The sequence below is a fragment of the Liolophura sinensis genome, chromosome 5 (genome assembly GCF_032854445.1).
Source record: "Liolophura sinensis isolate JHLJ2023 chromosome 5, CUHK_Ljap_v2, whole genome shotgun sequence".
Classification (NCBI taxonomy): Eukaryota; Metazoa; Mollusca; class Polyplacophora; order Chitonida; family Chitonidae; genus Liolophura; species Liolophura sinensis.
Genome location: NC_088299.1, coordinates 3,106,454 through 3,123,884, shown reverse-complemented (window position 1 = coordinate 3,123,884; position 17,431 = coordinate 3,106,454). Strand labels below are relative to the sequence as shown.

General features: G+C 38.3%; 1 protein-coding gene across 2 annotated transcripts; it reads right to left on the bottom strand.

Annotated features, from left to right (window-relative positions):
• Positions 1-397: 397 nt before the first annotated feature.
• On the bottom strand, positions 398-17,225 carry LOC135465580 (uncharacterized aarF domain-containing protein kinase 5-like). Of its 2 annotated transcripts, none has more exons than XM_064742838.1 (14): positions 16,990-17,225; positions 15,803-16,133; positions 15,131-15,395; positions 13,470-13,610; positions 11,320-11,433; positions 10,324-10,455; positions 9,867-9,950; positions 8,713-8,794; positions 7,809-7,979; positions 6,556-6,763; positions 4,271-4,345; positions 3,436-3,531; positions 1,751-1,864; positions 398-521 (listed from the first exon to the last, which is right to left on the bottom strand). In XM_064742838.1, exons 2-14 carry the CDS (start codon positions 16,114-16,116, stop codon positions 506-508), a joined length of 1,812 nt encoding a protein of 603 aa, XP_064598908.1. In that variant the 5' UTR covers positions 16,117-16,133; positions 16,990-17,225; the 3' UTR covers positions 398-505. The 2 variants fall into 2 exon arrangements, with proteins under 2 accessions (XP_064598908.1, XP_064598910.1); XM_064742840.1 differs by lacking the exon at positions 6,556-6,763 and adding an exon at positions 6,008-6,185.
• Positions 17,226-17,431: the final 206 nt, after the last annotated feature.

Here is a 17,431-nt window from a genome sequence, read left to right as displayed (position 1 = left end):
TTATGGCGGGAGGAAACCGGGCACAGCCCAGGGGAAACCCACAACCATCTGCTGGTTGCAGGCAGACATTTTACGTATGGCAGGAGAGGAGGCCAGCATGAGCTGGACTGGAACTCACAGCTACTGCATTGGTGAAAGATTCCTGAGTAATTGCGCCGTTCTGGCACGCTAACCACCTCAGCCACAGAGGCCCTGAAATAGTTTTGTATTCCATGATATTTAGACTATGTTTTCCCTTTAGTAAAACGGCAAATGTTTGGATGTCCGCTGGCTCAACATTCGATTTACTAGAAGATTAAAAGGAGTCATTATTGGAAAGGTTACCTTCAGCAAACGGCCGGATGTATAGGTTGTTGAGCAGACAGACTCAAATCAAGGACAAACAAGAACACACAAATCCCACTTTTAAAACTTTTATCTACATATTTATAAATACAGTGATGAATTATAAATAAGAAAATCTGAAGGCATACTTGTATATCCAGGATCTAAAGGTCAACTGCCATCAAATTGTGTCATACCTGAAAAAAAAAGGTAAACGCAAAAATAAAACATTGAAATCTCTACCTGTACTGGCTGTGCTGAGATTTGGACAGATGAGTCTTTTTATTTTTTTGTTTTACACGATCCTGCTGAATGCAGTTGTTAAAAGTCACACAGTATAACTTTACTCTACGTTTTCACTTTATTTGCTTCACCAGTGTTTAAAGATAATTTCACTGATACTCCTGATAAAAATGAGTGGCCAGAATAAACCGTGGCCATTTATCAATTAACTGACAGTAATCCTGATTAAAAGCCACAGAAGCACTAGGGTAATATACTGGTCAGGGGCACACACATGTATCTCAGTGATAAGGAATTGCAAAAAGATCAAAATGATCCTGACAAAAAAAAAAAAAATACACACAATATAGTGTGGATTTGAACATGTGACCTCACTGACTACAAGCAAGGAACTGGCAGTAAGCTATGGCACCCTATGATTTTTGTAGGGCTATTAAGTACATGCACATCCTGAACATTGCCCAACCTAAACTAGGGACAAATTGTTTATCAACAACAAGTTTTACATAATTCTAGTACAAGCCACCGTACAATATAAGAAATTGATTTGAAAGACAAAATACAATGTAACTCTTAGATCAGTTACACATGAGATGGCTATAGTCCACTGTCTACCATCTGTATACTCATTCAGTTTTTGTTTGTTTTTTTGTTTTGTTTTTTGTCGACCCTCTTAAAATAAAAATAAAAAAACAAAAAAAACAAACAACTGCTGGATGTCTCTTCGGTGTCTTCCAGTCACAGAAGAGATCAGGGTCCATCTAAAGGAGAAATTTCTGTGTTTTGGTAGAATCTAACAGTGCTCAGAGTTGTTTTTTATTTTGACTGCTGTTCAAAATGACAGTTGTAATTATACTGTGATTAGTCACTCACTTACAAAATCTTGTAAAATACCACAGACACCACCAACAGAACACTACAAAATCTACTTTGTTTTGACACATACATGTAGTTGGAGGTTTTTTTCCCATTTGAAACTACAAATCACACAACTATTTACTGATTTATTCATTTGACTACTCCAGAATATTTCACTTATATGACAGCAGCCAGCATTATGGTGGGAGGAAACCGGACATTTCTGAAAACGAGTGGGAAGAATGTCCTGTTACACACCTCAAAATAGGAGTAACAAGAACCCTGCAGTTATTAAACAAAATATTCAAATGAAACCATAACCTACTGTTTTTCTGCAGTGTCCATGAGCTGCTTAACTTTCTCAAACGAAGGGCTTCGACCAATCAATGCAAGCAGCCTCAGGTACGTTGTGGCAAGCCACATTTGGAACTTTTCAACACTGAAAATGGTAATGATACCAACAAAAGTAGATACTTGTACATGTAAAGCACTGCAATCCTTTATCTTACTTTTGATCTTTGTGTAGTTCAGCTTCAAAACATCTGCATTGTTTAAAGTACAGGTGCACCTACATATAACTCCCTATTTCTATGTACAATTTTTCATTCATTTGTTAAAATATGGCGTTCCATAGCAAACTTTCCACGCAATCAACACTTTAGGCTGTTACATTTACTCGCACTACAAATATTTCCAGCGAACTTTCCACGCAATCAACACTTTAGGCTGTTACATTTACCCGCACTACAAATATTTCCAGCGAACTTTCCACGCAATCAACACTTTTGGCTGTTACATTTACTCGGACTACCAATATTTCCAGTAAACTTTCCACGCAATCAACACTTTAGGCTGTTACATTTACTCGCACTACCAATATTTCCAGCGAACTTTCCACGCAATCAACACTTTAGGCTGTTACATTTACTCGCACTACCAATATGTCCAGCGAACTTTCCACGCAATCAACACTTTAGGCTGTTACATTTACTCGCACTACCAATATGTCCAGCGAACTTTCCACGCAATCAACACTTTAGGCTGTTACATTTACTCTGACTACCAATATTTCAGTGACCAGCAATGAATTGCTCTCCATATTCATTAATAGGAGAGTTTCAAGTTTGAACTCTTTGTTACTAAAGGTAAAAATAGTGCTTCTGTATCATGTGACTTGTTAAAAATCTGAGGCCACATTTGTGGACATTAATTTACCTAACACCTGTCTCGCCATTTTGTAAGTAGATCAGTGACACCGCTATGCATGAAGAATTTCTTAAGTTCACAAAGTCTCAGTTCCTATATTTTCTCCATTGTACATTTATTCTAAATAACTTTTTCGGAAACATTTTTTGGCACTCATGTCACAGTAAATATAATAAAAAATAGTTGTCTAACATTTCTAAGAAGTCATGTTGTACAGTAGACATTTTTTACCTTCAGTGAAAAAGAAGTACAAACTTGAAACTCCCCTATTACACATGCCAACATTAATATTTGAATTATGAATAAAAATTTTACAAAAATACTTCAAAACATTGAACAGTCATTACCACATTTCACACCATAGTAAATCATCTATAATGTCATGAAATGTTTCACCATCTAATCACCCTGCTACGCGAACTGAAGTGCAGAAGAGTGATCGGTTACTGAAAAATCATGTGAGGTCATATAAATGCCTACAATGTTAATAATCACATGAAGTTTTATATGATTTCTCACCAAGCTAGATCAACAAGGTGATCAGGTGCTGAAAACTGTGCTTTCCTTCGGGGTTTTAAAAGAACACCTTGAGAAAAATGGTAGAGGTCCTGTCATTTACAACAGCGTGGTCATTAAGTTGCCTTCACACTGCAACTATTGAGTTGACGAGTCAAATGAAAATAGGACCTGCCATTGTAGCATTTGACAAACCATATCGTCTGAACGCCGCTTATGAAATTCACTATTTTCAGTTCACTTATCTAACATTGACACGATGGGACAGAGTGAGACTGTAATCCCTACCTTATTCTATAATCCAAGTGACATCTCTCTAACCAGCTGTAAGCCCGTGCCAAAAGCCCTCTCGTGTTGCCATGCTGATAGGAGCCCGAGATTGCACTGAAAAACAATCCAGCTGAGGATCAAACAGTGTCAGTGGATATCAAAATGATTAATATATCAAGCTCTTCAGACTGATGATCTTACCACAATTAAACAATATGGACGTGGGTAAAACACAACATTCATTAGTGTTGGAAATTAAAATTTATTCATTTATTTATTTGACTGGTGTTTTACGCTGTACTCAAGAATATTTCACTTTTATATATTTCCCATATATACATCTATCACACACACACACATACATGTACATATATATATGATTAAGTCAATAATTTATCCTTTTGTTCTAAAACATGTGGTTTCTTGAAACGAAGGTTTAATCTTTATAAAGCAAAGGGCATATTTTAATGATGCCCACCCTCAAACATTATAAAGAATTCAACATTTTAAGAATATCATAAAAATGTATGCATGCCTGGGGTTTTACGTTGTACTTCTACAATTTTTCTATCATATGACAACAACCAGTCATTAAGTGTGTGTACATACTCAGTATACTGTCTTCTTGTGGCAGGGGGAGTCCATGTTGTCATGTTGACACCAGCCATGGTACCCCACCCAGTCACATTATAATGACACTGGGTCAACTAGTCCGAGTTCCTTGCTCTAACCTCTCACTGCTCAGTGCCAAGCTAGGCAGCAACAAGTACCATTTTTAAAGCTTTTGATATGACCTGACCCGGGTTTAAAATCAGGTAATATCAGAATGTGTGTGCAATTACATAACTCTCACCTGTGTGCCATGATAGTGTACCTGTCCACAGGGTGGCCATGTTCTCTGTTTATGGCACGGATGATGTTCATGTTTCTGTGGTAGACAGAGGAAAACAATTTGGAGAACTTTAACGGAGGATATAACTCCCCACACACAACCAACATTCCTGACACACATGGGCGTAAACGCAGGAACAATCTGGTGGAAACTCAAATTTTATTTTATGCCTTGTTTATTCAGTTTTAAATTAATTCAAGTACTTTATTTCTGTTAAATGCCATGTTTTCCCTTGCGTGATGACAGTCAGTTTTATGGAGTTGTGGAAGACGAGTGGTCTTCAACAAACAAGGTGCAAATGCTCCCATCAGGACTGATGACCGTTGTCACCTAGGCCCCGTTAACAATGAGAGTCATGAAAGACGATTCTATGAGCGATGTACATGTGTGTATTAATACCTAAATAGTTTAAATGGCCATCACTGATAAACAGATTATTGGAAACCCAAATTAAATTCTTTTTTTTCACTCTCGGCTATATGTGCCAAAGCCTTCACAATTAACAATACTATAAATACATGCATTACAGAAGAGAACTGCAAATCTAACCAAAAGAAAATATAGAAGTATCAATGAATATGAACAAAATTTTAAACAAACTGGTGAAAGCAAAGCTAACAGGTTCTGCAAATTATAAAATGCAGTTATTAAGAGCAAAATCTTTAAGCATTAGAATAGCCGACACTTCACAAACATGGTGTTAGTAATTTTGCATATCATCGATTTACATAATGGTTAAAAATGTACAGCACAGAGAGTAAAACCAAAGCAGCATTGACAGTGTTATAGCTGGGAAATGGTCACACGCAACTGGAAAAATATGGCCTCATCATGATATATTTACCTCAGCTAACGTTTTATTCAAAGTGTTCGTGTAAATGCCTATAATGCAGCGTAACCAGTGAAATATGGCCTCTTTTCAATTTAAATCAGTAAGGGTTTTGTACGAACTGTCTGTGTAAATGCTTAAAGAGTAGCAAATTACACATCCCTAGCAAAAATGACTTAAGCAGAATTAGGTAAAAAAAAATCTGTGATGTTAATTGCTACTTATAAGACAAATAGAATTACTTAGGTGGGATAAACCTCAAAACAGATTTCTCAATCACTAAAAAATGCCAAATGTTGTATAGTAAGTATAGCTCTGAAAATGCCAAATGTTGTATAGTAAGTATAGCTCTGAAAATGCCAAATGTTGTATAGTAAGTATAGCTCTGAAAATGCCAAATGTTGTATAGTAAGTATAGCTCTGAAAATGCCAAACGGTACACCGTGACAGTTATGCAAATTAAAGAGATTATTATAAAAATTAATGCAAGGTTAGTCCTGAAAAAGTCAAAAGGCATAGTCCAAATGATTTTCTCCACAAGCAATCTTGAACTACCTGTAAGTAGGTATGGAAATCACAATGGGAACATTTATGCAAATTAAGCTGATTAATATGCCAATTAATATCTGAGCAAAGTTCCTGAGTTTGTGACAAAGCAGGGAGGCAAACAAAAACAAACATACCATGGAACTAACATATTAAAACAGTGACCTCATCAAAATGACAAAACTCAGCTGAGCAGAAGACCAAATCGTAAAACTCTTTGCTAACTATATATATATACACCTGTAATTTATTTATACAGTGAAGTGTAGAGAGGAAAAATAACCTGCAGATCATAAGCTACAGGTAGCTTTGCTTTCACCAACCTGATCAAGAGAATCATAGTCCTGGGCATTTTCTTCAGAACCGCCATGATTCTATCAAAATGATTCTGAGCCATTTCTCTCATGTGCTCCAGATCGGCCACAGTCAGATAGCTTGGCAACTGGGTAGTCTCCCTTGCTATAGGGCGCTGTACAAGGATCTCACAAAACATGGGATGATCTGTCACAAATGAAACATGATCTACTCTAAAAGCGTAAACCATGAAGTATACTGATCCCTTCAACAAGACTCCAGATTGGACGGCTTTCGGCTCAAAGGTTTGTACAATCTATAAGTTTCTTAATGACTCATTTCATAATTCAGCATCTTTCTTAATCGCAATAAGCTTGACAGAAATAATTATGAACATATAAATATATACAAGTCTGCATGATTGGAACACAGAAGGCTCAGAACATCAGTCCTTACCTAAAACTATAAATTGGTTTTTAAGACAAACACACTATGAAAAGTACAGCCTTCTACACCGGACAGCCGTCAAGTCTGAGCGTGTTAAAGAGGTGTTAATGGTTAGGTGAATGGACAGTACCTAAATATAAGGAGGAGAGGTGAAGGCATGTCTTTCAGCACTTGTAACACTCTCTCGTGGAGGTCGACAAAAAAAGCACGCAGCTCCGCCTTCGTCTCTGGGCTCATCTCTCGCCACTCCTTCTTCGTGTACCGCTTCATTCTGACAGGTGGGTGACTTTTCAGTTTGACAGGTCGTGACACGACCATCATGGCAAATATGTAATAGTCTGATGGAGAGAGCAACACCGACCCATTGTAACATTCTCTACATTACCACACCTCTAAGCCTCTAACAAACATATTTGTTATTTGTATGATCACCATGATAAAACTGTAATACTGCTCAAGTGGTCTGACTCATGTGAACAAGCTTGATTTATCTATTTACCTGATAGTTGTTTCATGCTGTACCCAAGAATATTTCACTTATAAGACAGCAGGAAGCATTATGGAGTGTGGAAACTGAGCAGAGCCCAAGGGAAACCTGCACCATCCACAGGTTGCTGGAAAACCTTCCCACATACAGCCAGAGAGAAAGACAGCATGAGCTAGAATTAAACTCACCGGGGTGCTACAGTGCAACGGTCTCAGCCATGGAGGCCCCTGGAGCATAAATAAGGAGGAATATCTGTGGACTGTTTAAAAGCAGTCACAAATTGCACCTAGCATAACATCCATGACAAAATACCATGAAGAGATACTAGTATGTCACCATTAAAATTGGACTTGTTGTCATAGGATTGCAACAGCTTTGTGAAACAGGTCCCTGGATGTGGTATGTTCACATATAATGGGACTAGGACAGGCAATATTACTAAACAGGCATACATCTAAATACATGTATAAAATACAGTCTTTTCTTAACTGAAACCTGCGATTGAGACAGTTTAACAGTGTCTATCTTAATCCTAGCTGAAACATGGGGCCATCCACTGCCTTGTGATTAGCGAGCTAGTGCAACACAATGACCCAGGAGCCTGCCACCAATGTGGTTGATGTGAGTCCAGCTCATGCTGGTTTCCTCACTGTCAGCAACTGTGCAAATGGTTGTGGTTTCCAATGGGCTATGCCCCGATTCTTTCCACCATAATGCTAGCCACTGTCATATAAATGAAATAATCTTGAGTATGGCGTAATCAATCAAATAAATAAATAAGTAAATAACTGAAACTTGTTATTACGTTTTTTTTTTTAGTTACCAGTTCAGTTATACAGTTTACCAAGAAGACTAGCCAGTCCTGCCACAGGTGCAGATCCCATGTATTGGCTCACCTTCCACTCCCAGCTCCCTGGAGAACTGCTCCATGCCTAGCTCATCCCTCTTAATGATGGACTTGTACAGCTTACATAGGGCTTCCCTGTGGGGCGGGGATAGCCGGTCATACAGGCCATGATCCAGCAAAACCAGCTCTGCCTTCCCATCAGTACCACGACGCACAAATACTGACAAATAAAACAACAGCTTTCAGCAATGCTAACTTTGAACATCTTTTGAAAGGCCTTTTTTTAATTTTCACGATGTTTACTCCAAAAAATGTCCATTCTCTCCACTCTTGTTTTTCAAAGCTTTTTTATTCTCTGGGTTTCAATGATGTGCAGTACATGTACAGCTCAAAATCTCTGTTAAAGACTTGTACATCAGAAGGTCTTCCAGCAAGCTGCGGATGGTTATGGGTTTCCCTCGGGCTCTGCCAGGTTTCCTCCCACCATAATGCTGGCCGCCGTCATATAAGTGAAATATTCTTGCGTACGGCGTAAAACACAAATCAAATAAAGAAATCCATTAAAGACTACACCCCTTGAGAGTAAATATGCGATGATAAAATGTGTATACAAGTTCAAGTCCAAATTGGGCAACCAACTTTAAGATATATATGTAATTATAATTATAATCGTTAATGTATAATTAAATCAACCACAATAATTATAATCATTAATATAATTAAAATTCCACACTGATATTCAATCATTACTTAACCTTTGTTTTGCTTTTTTTCTTCTGATTTTCACGTTACCTATTTTTCCTTTTCTCTAATCCAATAATGATTAGACTTCTCCAAAATACTGCAGTCGTTGTGAAACAGTCATGATACGATGGCATTACAAAATATCAAGCACCTGTGATTACAAAATATCAAGCACACTAAAAGTTTACAGTGACATGCACGTAACTTACTATTGCCTGGGTGAGGGTCTGCATGAACAAAACCTGAGCGGAATATCTGGTGAGCAAAACATTTCACTAACTTTTCATCAACCTATAACAGAAGAACGAAACTCACTTCAGCCTTTTTGTGCACTTTCATATGCCAGTATTTTAGGTTATGATGTCTCCATGATATCTAAGAATCTTGACAACTCTGTTTTTTCTTCCTCGTTGCTTTCTTTTCTAACACTCACACGTTATACTTCACGGATGATAGTCATACCTCTCGGCCCGCTTGCATAAAGCTGATGTAGATTTACATGTATGTACATTACTACCATAGAAACCAGCAATGTAGACATAACATCTCCATGGCAGTTGTGCATTTGTAACATTAAAGTGCTTTAAGAGTGCCCCGGAATCAAGATAAGCTTGCAAGACCTCCTGACCAGACTACAATCCAACATGTGAGAGCTGGATCTGAAGACGAGTTCTCTTTGAACAAGATGCAGCAATCTGATCTAAGTCAGCCAAAGAAGGCCATGACAATTTTTAGAAGCATTTTCACGATAACTTTGAGAAACAAGCAGTAATTTATCTCTCTTTCCACATTTTATTACAGGCATAAGTACAGTATGCTTTTAATTTAATGGATTTCTAAGGGACCAGAGGGGTAATACAAGCAAACTGGGATCATGAAATGTTTAAAGAGACTATACTGGTGATTTTTTGCAAAAAACTAGACGGAATTGTTATTTACTATTGTTTTAGAATAGCCCATATAAATACCTTTCAAAAGATCAGCCTTATCAGTGCATGTGATACCGTTCAAGCAGCAATCAAGTTCATAAGATTTATAATGCATGTCGCTTTTTTGAATAGTGCCAGCAACCCAAAATCCTGGCCCTAGTCATGTAAGTGACATAGTCATGAATATAAAATGTTTCAAATTGCGTACAAACACCATTCAAAGCAATAAATAAATGGAATCATTTTAAAACTATATATAGTAAAGGCACAAGTCTGACATTGTATAAAAGGCAGTAATTTGAGCTACTCTTGATAAATAAAAAAAATTACTTCATTTTAGAATACAGACTCTTAATATTTCACAGTCGAAAGTGAAACCTTGCATAGTTAGACCACTAATTTGCATGCACTATTCTTTCCCAAACCAGACTTACATCTTTAAAAGTCAGGCCCATCTTCAGCAGTCCTGCCTTATCATTTATTTTCACGCCATCAATGAACTCTGCTGTTAGTACTCGCTATAAAGACAAGTAGACAAATATTAGTGCAGACAATCAAGTTCCACAATTAAGCAGTACTTTAAGGCCTTAAAATAACACTCTGAATTCCAAAATTCAAGTTTTTCTGATAAGAAATTAACCTAACTCCATAAAGATCTTTTATCTGGCACTATAAGGTGAATGAAACAATCAGCATCAAGCAAAATGTGTTACTTGAAATAAAATTTCCCACATGTGTCATGGATTTTCCCGGGGCTCTGGCTGGTTTCCTCACGCCGTAATGCTGGTCACCATGGTGTATGCAAAATATTTTTAAGTGCTGTTTAAAACACCAAATAAAACAAATATCAGGATCTGTTCATCTATTTAGTGACACAAGGGAATGTCTTACTTTACTGGTTTTCCCCCAGTGTATCTTTGGCACATAGATGTACTTAAAGTCCTTCAGGTCCCGCTGACATTCCTCACCATTTCTACCCTCCTTTTCAAAATCTAATTCCTCCGCAAGGTTGCCTTTCAAATCCTTGACAGAACAAAAAAAACAACAAAAAAAAAACACAATATACAAGTACATTCAATAGACATTTGTTTTTCAGGTTTTTTTTGACTGCAGTTTTTGGCCCTGTGCTCAAATTCAATCACACTACTGATACATGATGAAGATCCTACTCAATAATTGATAAAAAGCTGTGGAAAGCTCAACCGATGCCTATGCATTTTATTTATAGGTACCTAATCATAAAAATAAATTTTCCAAAACTATGTTATCTAGTACTTGACCAAAGCAGCAAAGGTGCTAGTTGTCCCAAAATACACTGTGCATGTAGCTCAAGAGTCCACATCATTTGTATATGATCTAATTCCTTGACCTTTCAGCATATGAAAGAGCAACTTTCAGAACAATTTATACACATTTGTAAGTTGATTTTGGAGACACCATAGATTGGTCGGATTGTGTCTGAGCTTCACAATAAGCATAACTTTATCAGTCAACACAGAAAACTGTCTTCAGAATTTGCTTGAATAAACACCTTGCAAATATGCAAAAAGGTTGAAGAATTACACTATGTACATCTACATCTGTATGTCCCACTGGGATATATCTTTGCTGACAACTGATATTGAGGCACGACGGGATACACTTCTGTACACTCAGGACCAAGCTGAACTGACCCCTATTTTTTAAGTGCATTAGTACCACATTAGACGTTATAAATTACCACATGAATCATCATCAATAGACTAGAATAGACTAGACTGCATGTAAATGTAGCTACACATCAGTTTGTGCTTATACAGGAACCAGCATTGGTTATGACTGATATCACGTATGCCAGCTGAATGGGTGCATGTATGTATACACTCCTTCTCGCATACTCAGTATTACCTGTAAAACCCAGGCGAAACCAAAATTGGGGTGGATCCATCCAATTAAGCGCAATAGTAGCTCGCAGGTAGCAATGTCCCCAACAAACCTGTCCCGCAGGTCTATGTACTGTACCTGAAATATGTATCACACAAACTGTACAGTACATGTAGCTGGAATATGGGTCACATAAAATGTACTGTACCTGAAATATGGGTCACACAAACGGTACTGCACCTGAAAAAATGGGTCACAAAAAATGATTTATTTATTTATTTATTTATTTGATTGGTGCTTAGGTGATTGACGCCGTAGTCAAGAATATTTCACTTATACCATGGTGGCCCGCATTATGGTGGGTGGATACCGGGCAGAGCCCGAGGGAAACATACAACCATCTGCAGGTTGCTGACAGACCTTCCCAGTCACACAAAATGTACTGTACCTGAAATATGGGTCACACAAACTGTACTCTACACAATATATGTATACACAAACATACAGCTTACACAAAACTTTACACGTTTAAATCACATTATACCAGTATTGTTTTAAACCATTTCTACACATGACTTAATAAGCAGATTGTACCTAAAATATGTATCACACAAATCGTTTGTCAAGTATGATAACAGCCATCGCACGATGTTGAGTGCCTCAATCAAGGATTCCAAATCAGTGAAATCGAGGTCAAACTTCCTATGCCAACACCTGTCTAATAGCAATAAACTCCGACGAACGTAATTAGAACATTCTGGTGCAGATATATCAAACGTATTGGTGGTATTTTCAGCACCAATAACATAAAGTTTAAATAAACATAAAGTTTTGTTGTGAAATCTCCCGCCAAATCTAGACTATATGATAGGAGTTCAAAATTTTACACATCAACATGCACCTAGTGACAATTATGACTTTTAATTACCACATTAACTTTGGTCTTGATACTAAACCATTTTAGTAAAATGATCATAAAGCCCTCTACTGGTTGATGTATTGTAATGATGTCCACAACACTTTGTCTAGTTAGTACAGGCAAAACAACACGTGGTTGTCTCAGGTCGCTTGCTGTGATAGACGTTTCCTATAAACTGTGCTAGAACTGAGCAAAGTTCCAATTTGCATATCAATACTATTTGGCTGTTTAAATTTGAATTCACCCCGTCAGTTGTACACTGACATCGCCTCCAAATTTTCAAGCAAAGAACGCCAGCCTATTGTTATGTCATCCGAGCCTACATTGGTAAGGGGTGATGACGTGTACATGTATGTTCTAATCTAATGCAAACAACTGCATGAAAATAAATTTTCTTACGGGAGCAAACATGTAAAAATGTAAAACCACCTGTTGTCTGTAACAGTTTTGGACTTGATATTTCTGGTAAATATTATAAAAAAAAGACCAGTATTTGTCTTCTACTTCCAACCATATAGTCACGCGCATACGGCTGCGCTGGCTGACTGACAGGTGTTGTTGTTGTCGCGGGTGTCTCAGCACGTCAGACCTCCTGCGGTGCGTGATGTGTTTCTTACAAGAACAGGATTACCCCCAATCTCCCATTCTGCCTGTCATGGATTCAACCCCGTAAGTTTTCAGGCCCCATGCTTGCGAAAATTTTGTAGAAATACGGTATACCTGTATTGTTTTAATCCATTTCTACAAACAAATTTATAAGTAAAACTGCACCCTTGTCTGAAAATACCGGTATGAAATAACTACAAAAATGATATATGTGACACAATAAACCTATGTACTCTGTTTACATTTATTTATTTGTTTTAAGGCGTACTTGAGGAAAGTTTACTTTTAAACATGCCGTTGGCAGCCAGCATTACGCTGGGAAGGAACCGAGCAGAGCCCATTGGAAACCCAAGGACATCTCCAAAATTGCTTGCAGACCTTCTCACATACAAGTACAACCAGAGAGGAAGCCAGCATCAGCTGGGCCTCAGCCTGACGGCATTGGTGGGAGGCTTCTTAGTCACTGTGCTGTGCTTGCATACCACTAAACCGCTTGGTCACAAATACCCCTCATTCTGCTCCCAGGTAGCTCGGATTTCATTATATATGTAAATTTTCAGTAGACTACTCTGATAGATAATCCCATCGGTGAAATAACAGACTTGGTCATACAAACCCCCCAGGTGCATGTAGAGTATACAGAACTCACCTTAACTGCCACTTTCTCTCCCTCATGCGTCATGGCTTTATGGACCTGAGCCAGACTAGCCGCAGCAATTGGTTCTGTATCAAACTCACGAAACATCTTGTCTGGAGTGACCCCAAAATCTTCCAGAAACAGCTGACGTACCTGTCAGATAAAGTCTACAGCTTAGCCATGTCATTTTTTACATGTAGCTGTAACAAAATCGGTTGGTCAAATTACCGACATCCTATCTTTTAGAAATATGTTGCAGCTAACAGCAAATTTCCTCCTCTTTGTTAATTCATTTGTTTGATTGACTGATTTAGCGATTCATGCCATACTGAGCCTACCAAAACATCTGTGGTTACACTGATTTACCATGTATCTAAGGAAGAAACCGAATCAGGGAAAACAACAGCAGCTTCAAAGCTGCATCCAACGGAACGAGATCTTGTTTCAGTTTATTCAACATGATAATGGCTTGATAATGAATGAATGACTCCATATCATCAAACAATGTTTCACTTGTATACAACAGCAGTCATGCATTTTTATGGGCTGGGGAAAATGGAGTACCCAGGACAAACAATGGACCTATACAGATACATGTACATCTATAAATATGCATGCAACATTGATGGGAAAGAATGGTCTTCAACAAAGCTAAGAGCAACTATATGTATTGACTGCATTTTGTCTTGCGGTTTGGCGATACAAAATATGTTAGAAAGGATCAGGCCAGGGATCACAAAGATGGCTTTAGACTAAAGAATTATTCCTGAACTCCATTCTGTCTGTATCATGACCATCCAAAGTTGTGAATTTCCTTTATTACGTCATAATTATCAGTGTATGTGGGCTCATACAACATATATGAAGTACACATGCACTGCAACATCACAGAAGAAAACCACACATTGTACTGTCATTTAGACCTTATGTGTTGCTTGTCCTGGAGTCTCCTATTCCTAAAGTTTGTCACAACTTTAGAGCAGTTCATTGTTATGAAATTAAGAAGTTAAAGTTTTGAAATGAGTGCAAGACAGCTTTGTGATCCAACCATGAAATCATGTTTTCTCTTTCGCATTTTGTCCTATTTTCCTTATCGTCTTCATATCAATTTTTAAATCAGCATAGGGTGTCCCATGTGACATGAGCACCCTTTCCCATCTTTCCCATAGATTTAGCCAGAATTTGAAATCCAGTCCTAGGGGGCCTCCGTGGCTCAGTCGGTTAGAACTCTAGCGCAGCGTAGTGACCCAGAAGCCTCTCACCAATGCAGTCGCTGTGAGTTCAAGACCAGCCTATGCTGGGTTCCTCTCCGGCCGTACGTGGGAAGGTCTGTCAGCAACCTGCGGATGGTCGTGGGTTTCCCCCGGGTTCTGCCCGGTTTCCACCCACCATAATGCTGACCGCCGTCGTATAAGTGAAATATTCTTGAGTACGGCGTAAAACAACAATCAAAAAAAAAAAAAAAAAAAAAAAAAAAAATCCGGTCCTCGGACGTCCAATTTTCTCCTATATTCCTTATCTGTCCTGTGTTAATTTTGTCAGAATAGAGCGTCTCAAAGACACTGAGCAACACCCCACCCCCACCCCCCACCCAAAAAAAAAAAAAAAAACACAGACCCTCCTCCCATAACTAAACCTATGCTCCCACCTCCCTGGAGAAACCTATGACCCACCTCATCTGGTCCACGGTGAAGAGCCTTATCTTGTAATACCACTAACGTATCAATGTACTCTCGAGGTAGAATGTGGTTCATGGCATTCAGTCCCTGCCCCAGTTTGACGTAGAGGCCACCATTGGCCAGACAGCCAGCCAGGATTCTTTGAGCAGCCCTCTTGTGGCAGGAACGTATAGCGCTGTTATATTGCTCCGTTTCATCTTCTAAATTCCACAGACTCCATTTATAATCTAAAGATATTGCCAGTCCTATTATACCTGATCTAAAATGCAAGCATAAGACATTTCATCTACTTACGGACCAACCACAACTTGAAACACTGGCTCAGCCAAAATTCCACTGGTCCGGACATAGTGGTGTAATTTACTTAAACGTAAAAGTCCGCCATATTACAAAATTCTGATGATATCAGTTTTAGTAATATTTTGAAAACATTTCTTGCAATTTGACTGACGTATTTACATGCATATATTTGATCAGCCTTTCAAACCATACTCAACAATGGGAGGAAACTGGCCATGTTCCTGGCAGATTTTCGCACAGAAGCTATCATGAGCTGGACTTGGACTCTAAACAAGATTTTTATTTCCAGCAAAGTGATACACAAGAACAAGTAGCTGAACAGAAATAACCACTGAAATAGACAGAGACAAGACTGAGCATTCTCACCTTAAAAACCTGCCTACACCACCAACCATAACTCTGACCTTTCGCCTCTGTGGAGCATCTAGTAAAACGTAAACCCCGCCTCCAGCCATAAGACTGACTGAAGAGAGGAGTAGGAACCTCTTCCGCCAGGACGGTTTCTTCCTAACAGTGCTAGCATATGTCCTGTGAACCTGACCGGTTAGTACTTTATGTACTTTGTGAGATGTGATGAATGAGGAAACAGTCCGGGGCCGGCCACACACAGCACAGGTGTGTGACAGGTGAAAACATTTCCTGATGAGTCCACCCCCAATGCCTGCAACACTCCACCACATGCTCGCAATACTCGAGACTACAATGAACAATATTCAGACATTTTTCAACGTTTTTGCTTTAGACACCTGATGATTTTGGCTGATATTTTTTTGATTAACGTTTCCTTTATGCAATTAGTTCGAGACTGCTCTGACGTTAGGTTTGGCAAAATTTTGTTCGGCCATGAATGGCCCCAAACCAACATCAGGCAGCACTCCACTTACAAACCTGATGCAGTTGCCCTTGCAGTGTTTCATGGCACCTGAGACATAAATTATCTATCAAATACGTCTTCACGGCCATAAGTTCATAAACACTTATGTTCCTTATCTTTTTATCTGTCAATTTATCATAACTTCAACGCCAATCTGTTATTTCCTAGACCGTATGGGTTCAAGATTCTCACAGTGAACGGCTGTACTGACAGCATCAACATATTTCACAAGGGCAGGTAACTGCATCAGGTTTTTAAATGGTGCGCACTCTGGTCTTGGTTTGGGGCCATCCTCGGACAAACAAAATTTTGCGAAATCTAACTTCAATGCAATCTCGAACTATTTTACACATGTACAATCAAATCATACCTGTATTTGTGAGTCAATTTGATTTATTTAAATTGACATCAAAAATGTCATAAGTAAGGAAATTTCACCTAATATTCTGCTATCAAGGTCAACTGACGTGCCACTACTAGTTTGAGATAACTTCCATATATAGGGCCTATCATAAAAGTTAAAGCATGCATCTTTATCTTTTTCTTTTTCAACAATATGAGTGAGATCAAAAGCACACACCCCACTTAAATCCCCGACAGGTCCAACGCCGCTAACGTAACCAAATATTAAATAGTGTCAATAATCGTACAAATTACCAGCTAAGTGATAGTCACATACCTTTGAAGTGAAGAATCTCTCTGCAGTGTCTAAATCAGAACAATTAAATCTTCATTTAAATGTAGTATGAAGTTTGCAACGCTGTGACAGTGAGAAAACTGTACACTGAAAGCTTGGTGAAAGTTCAGTTGGGTTAATAATATTCGTTTTTCTCCAAAGAAAAGACTTATTTTACATTAGAACCAGCACATCGTTTTATTACGAAGTAAATCAATGTCACCATCGTAACCTCTTACCTAAGCAGACGGTTGTGGCTTGTTGATTCCTGTCTATATTCACCTAGGGTATTATAGTCATTACACATAACCGCTGATATCGTGACGTCATAAGTTTATGCGCCTACAGGCTTATCTCCCTTGGGCTAACCTTTGAAAATAAATCCTCTGTGAGTTATTTCCCCTGTCGTGCTTTTATTTATTTATTTTTTTGTTGTTGTTTTTTC

Excerpts from the sequence above, each read along its gene's own strand:
- LOC135465580 (XM_064742838.1), bottom strand. The coding sequence starts at position 16,116 with ATGTGGTGGAGTGTTGCAGGCATTGGGGGTGGACTCATCAGGAAATGT. Across the intron at positions 15,396-15,802 it reads GGTGTAGGCAGGTTTTTAAG|ATCAGGTATAATAGGACTGG; the intron begins GTGAGAATGCTC and ends CTTGCATTTTAG. Across the intron at positions 8,795-9,866 it reads TGGGCCTGACTTTTAAAGAT|GTTGATGAAAAGTTAGTGAA; the intron begins GTAAGTCTGGTT and ends CTTCTGTTATAG.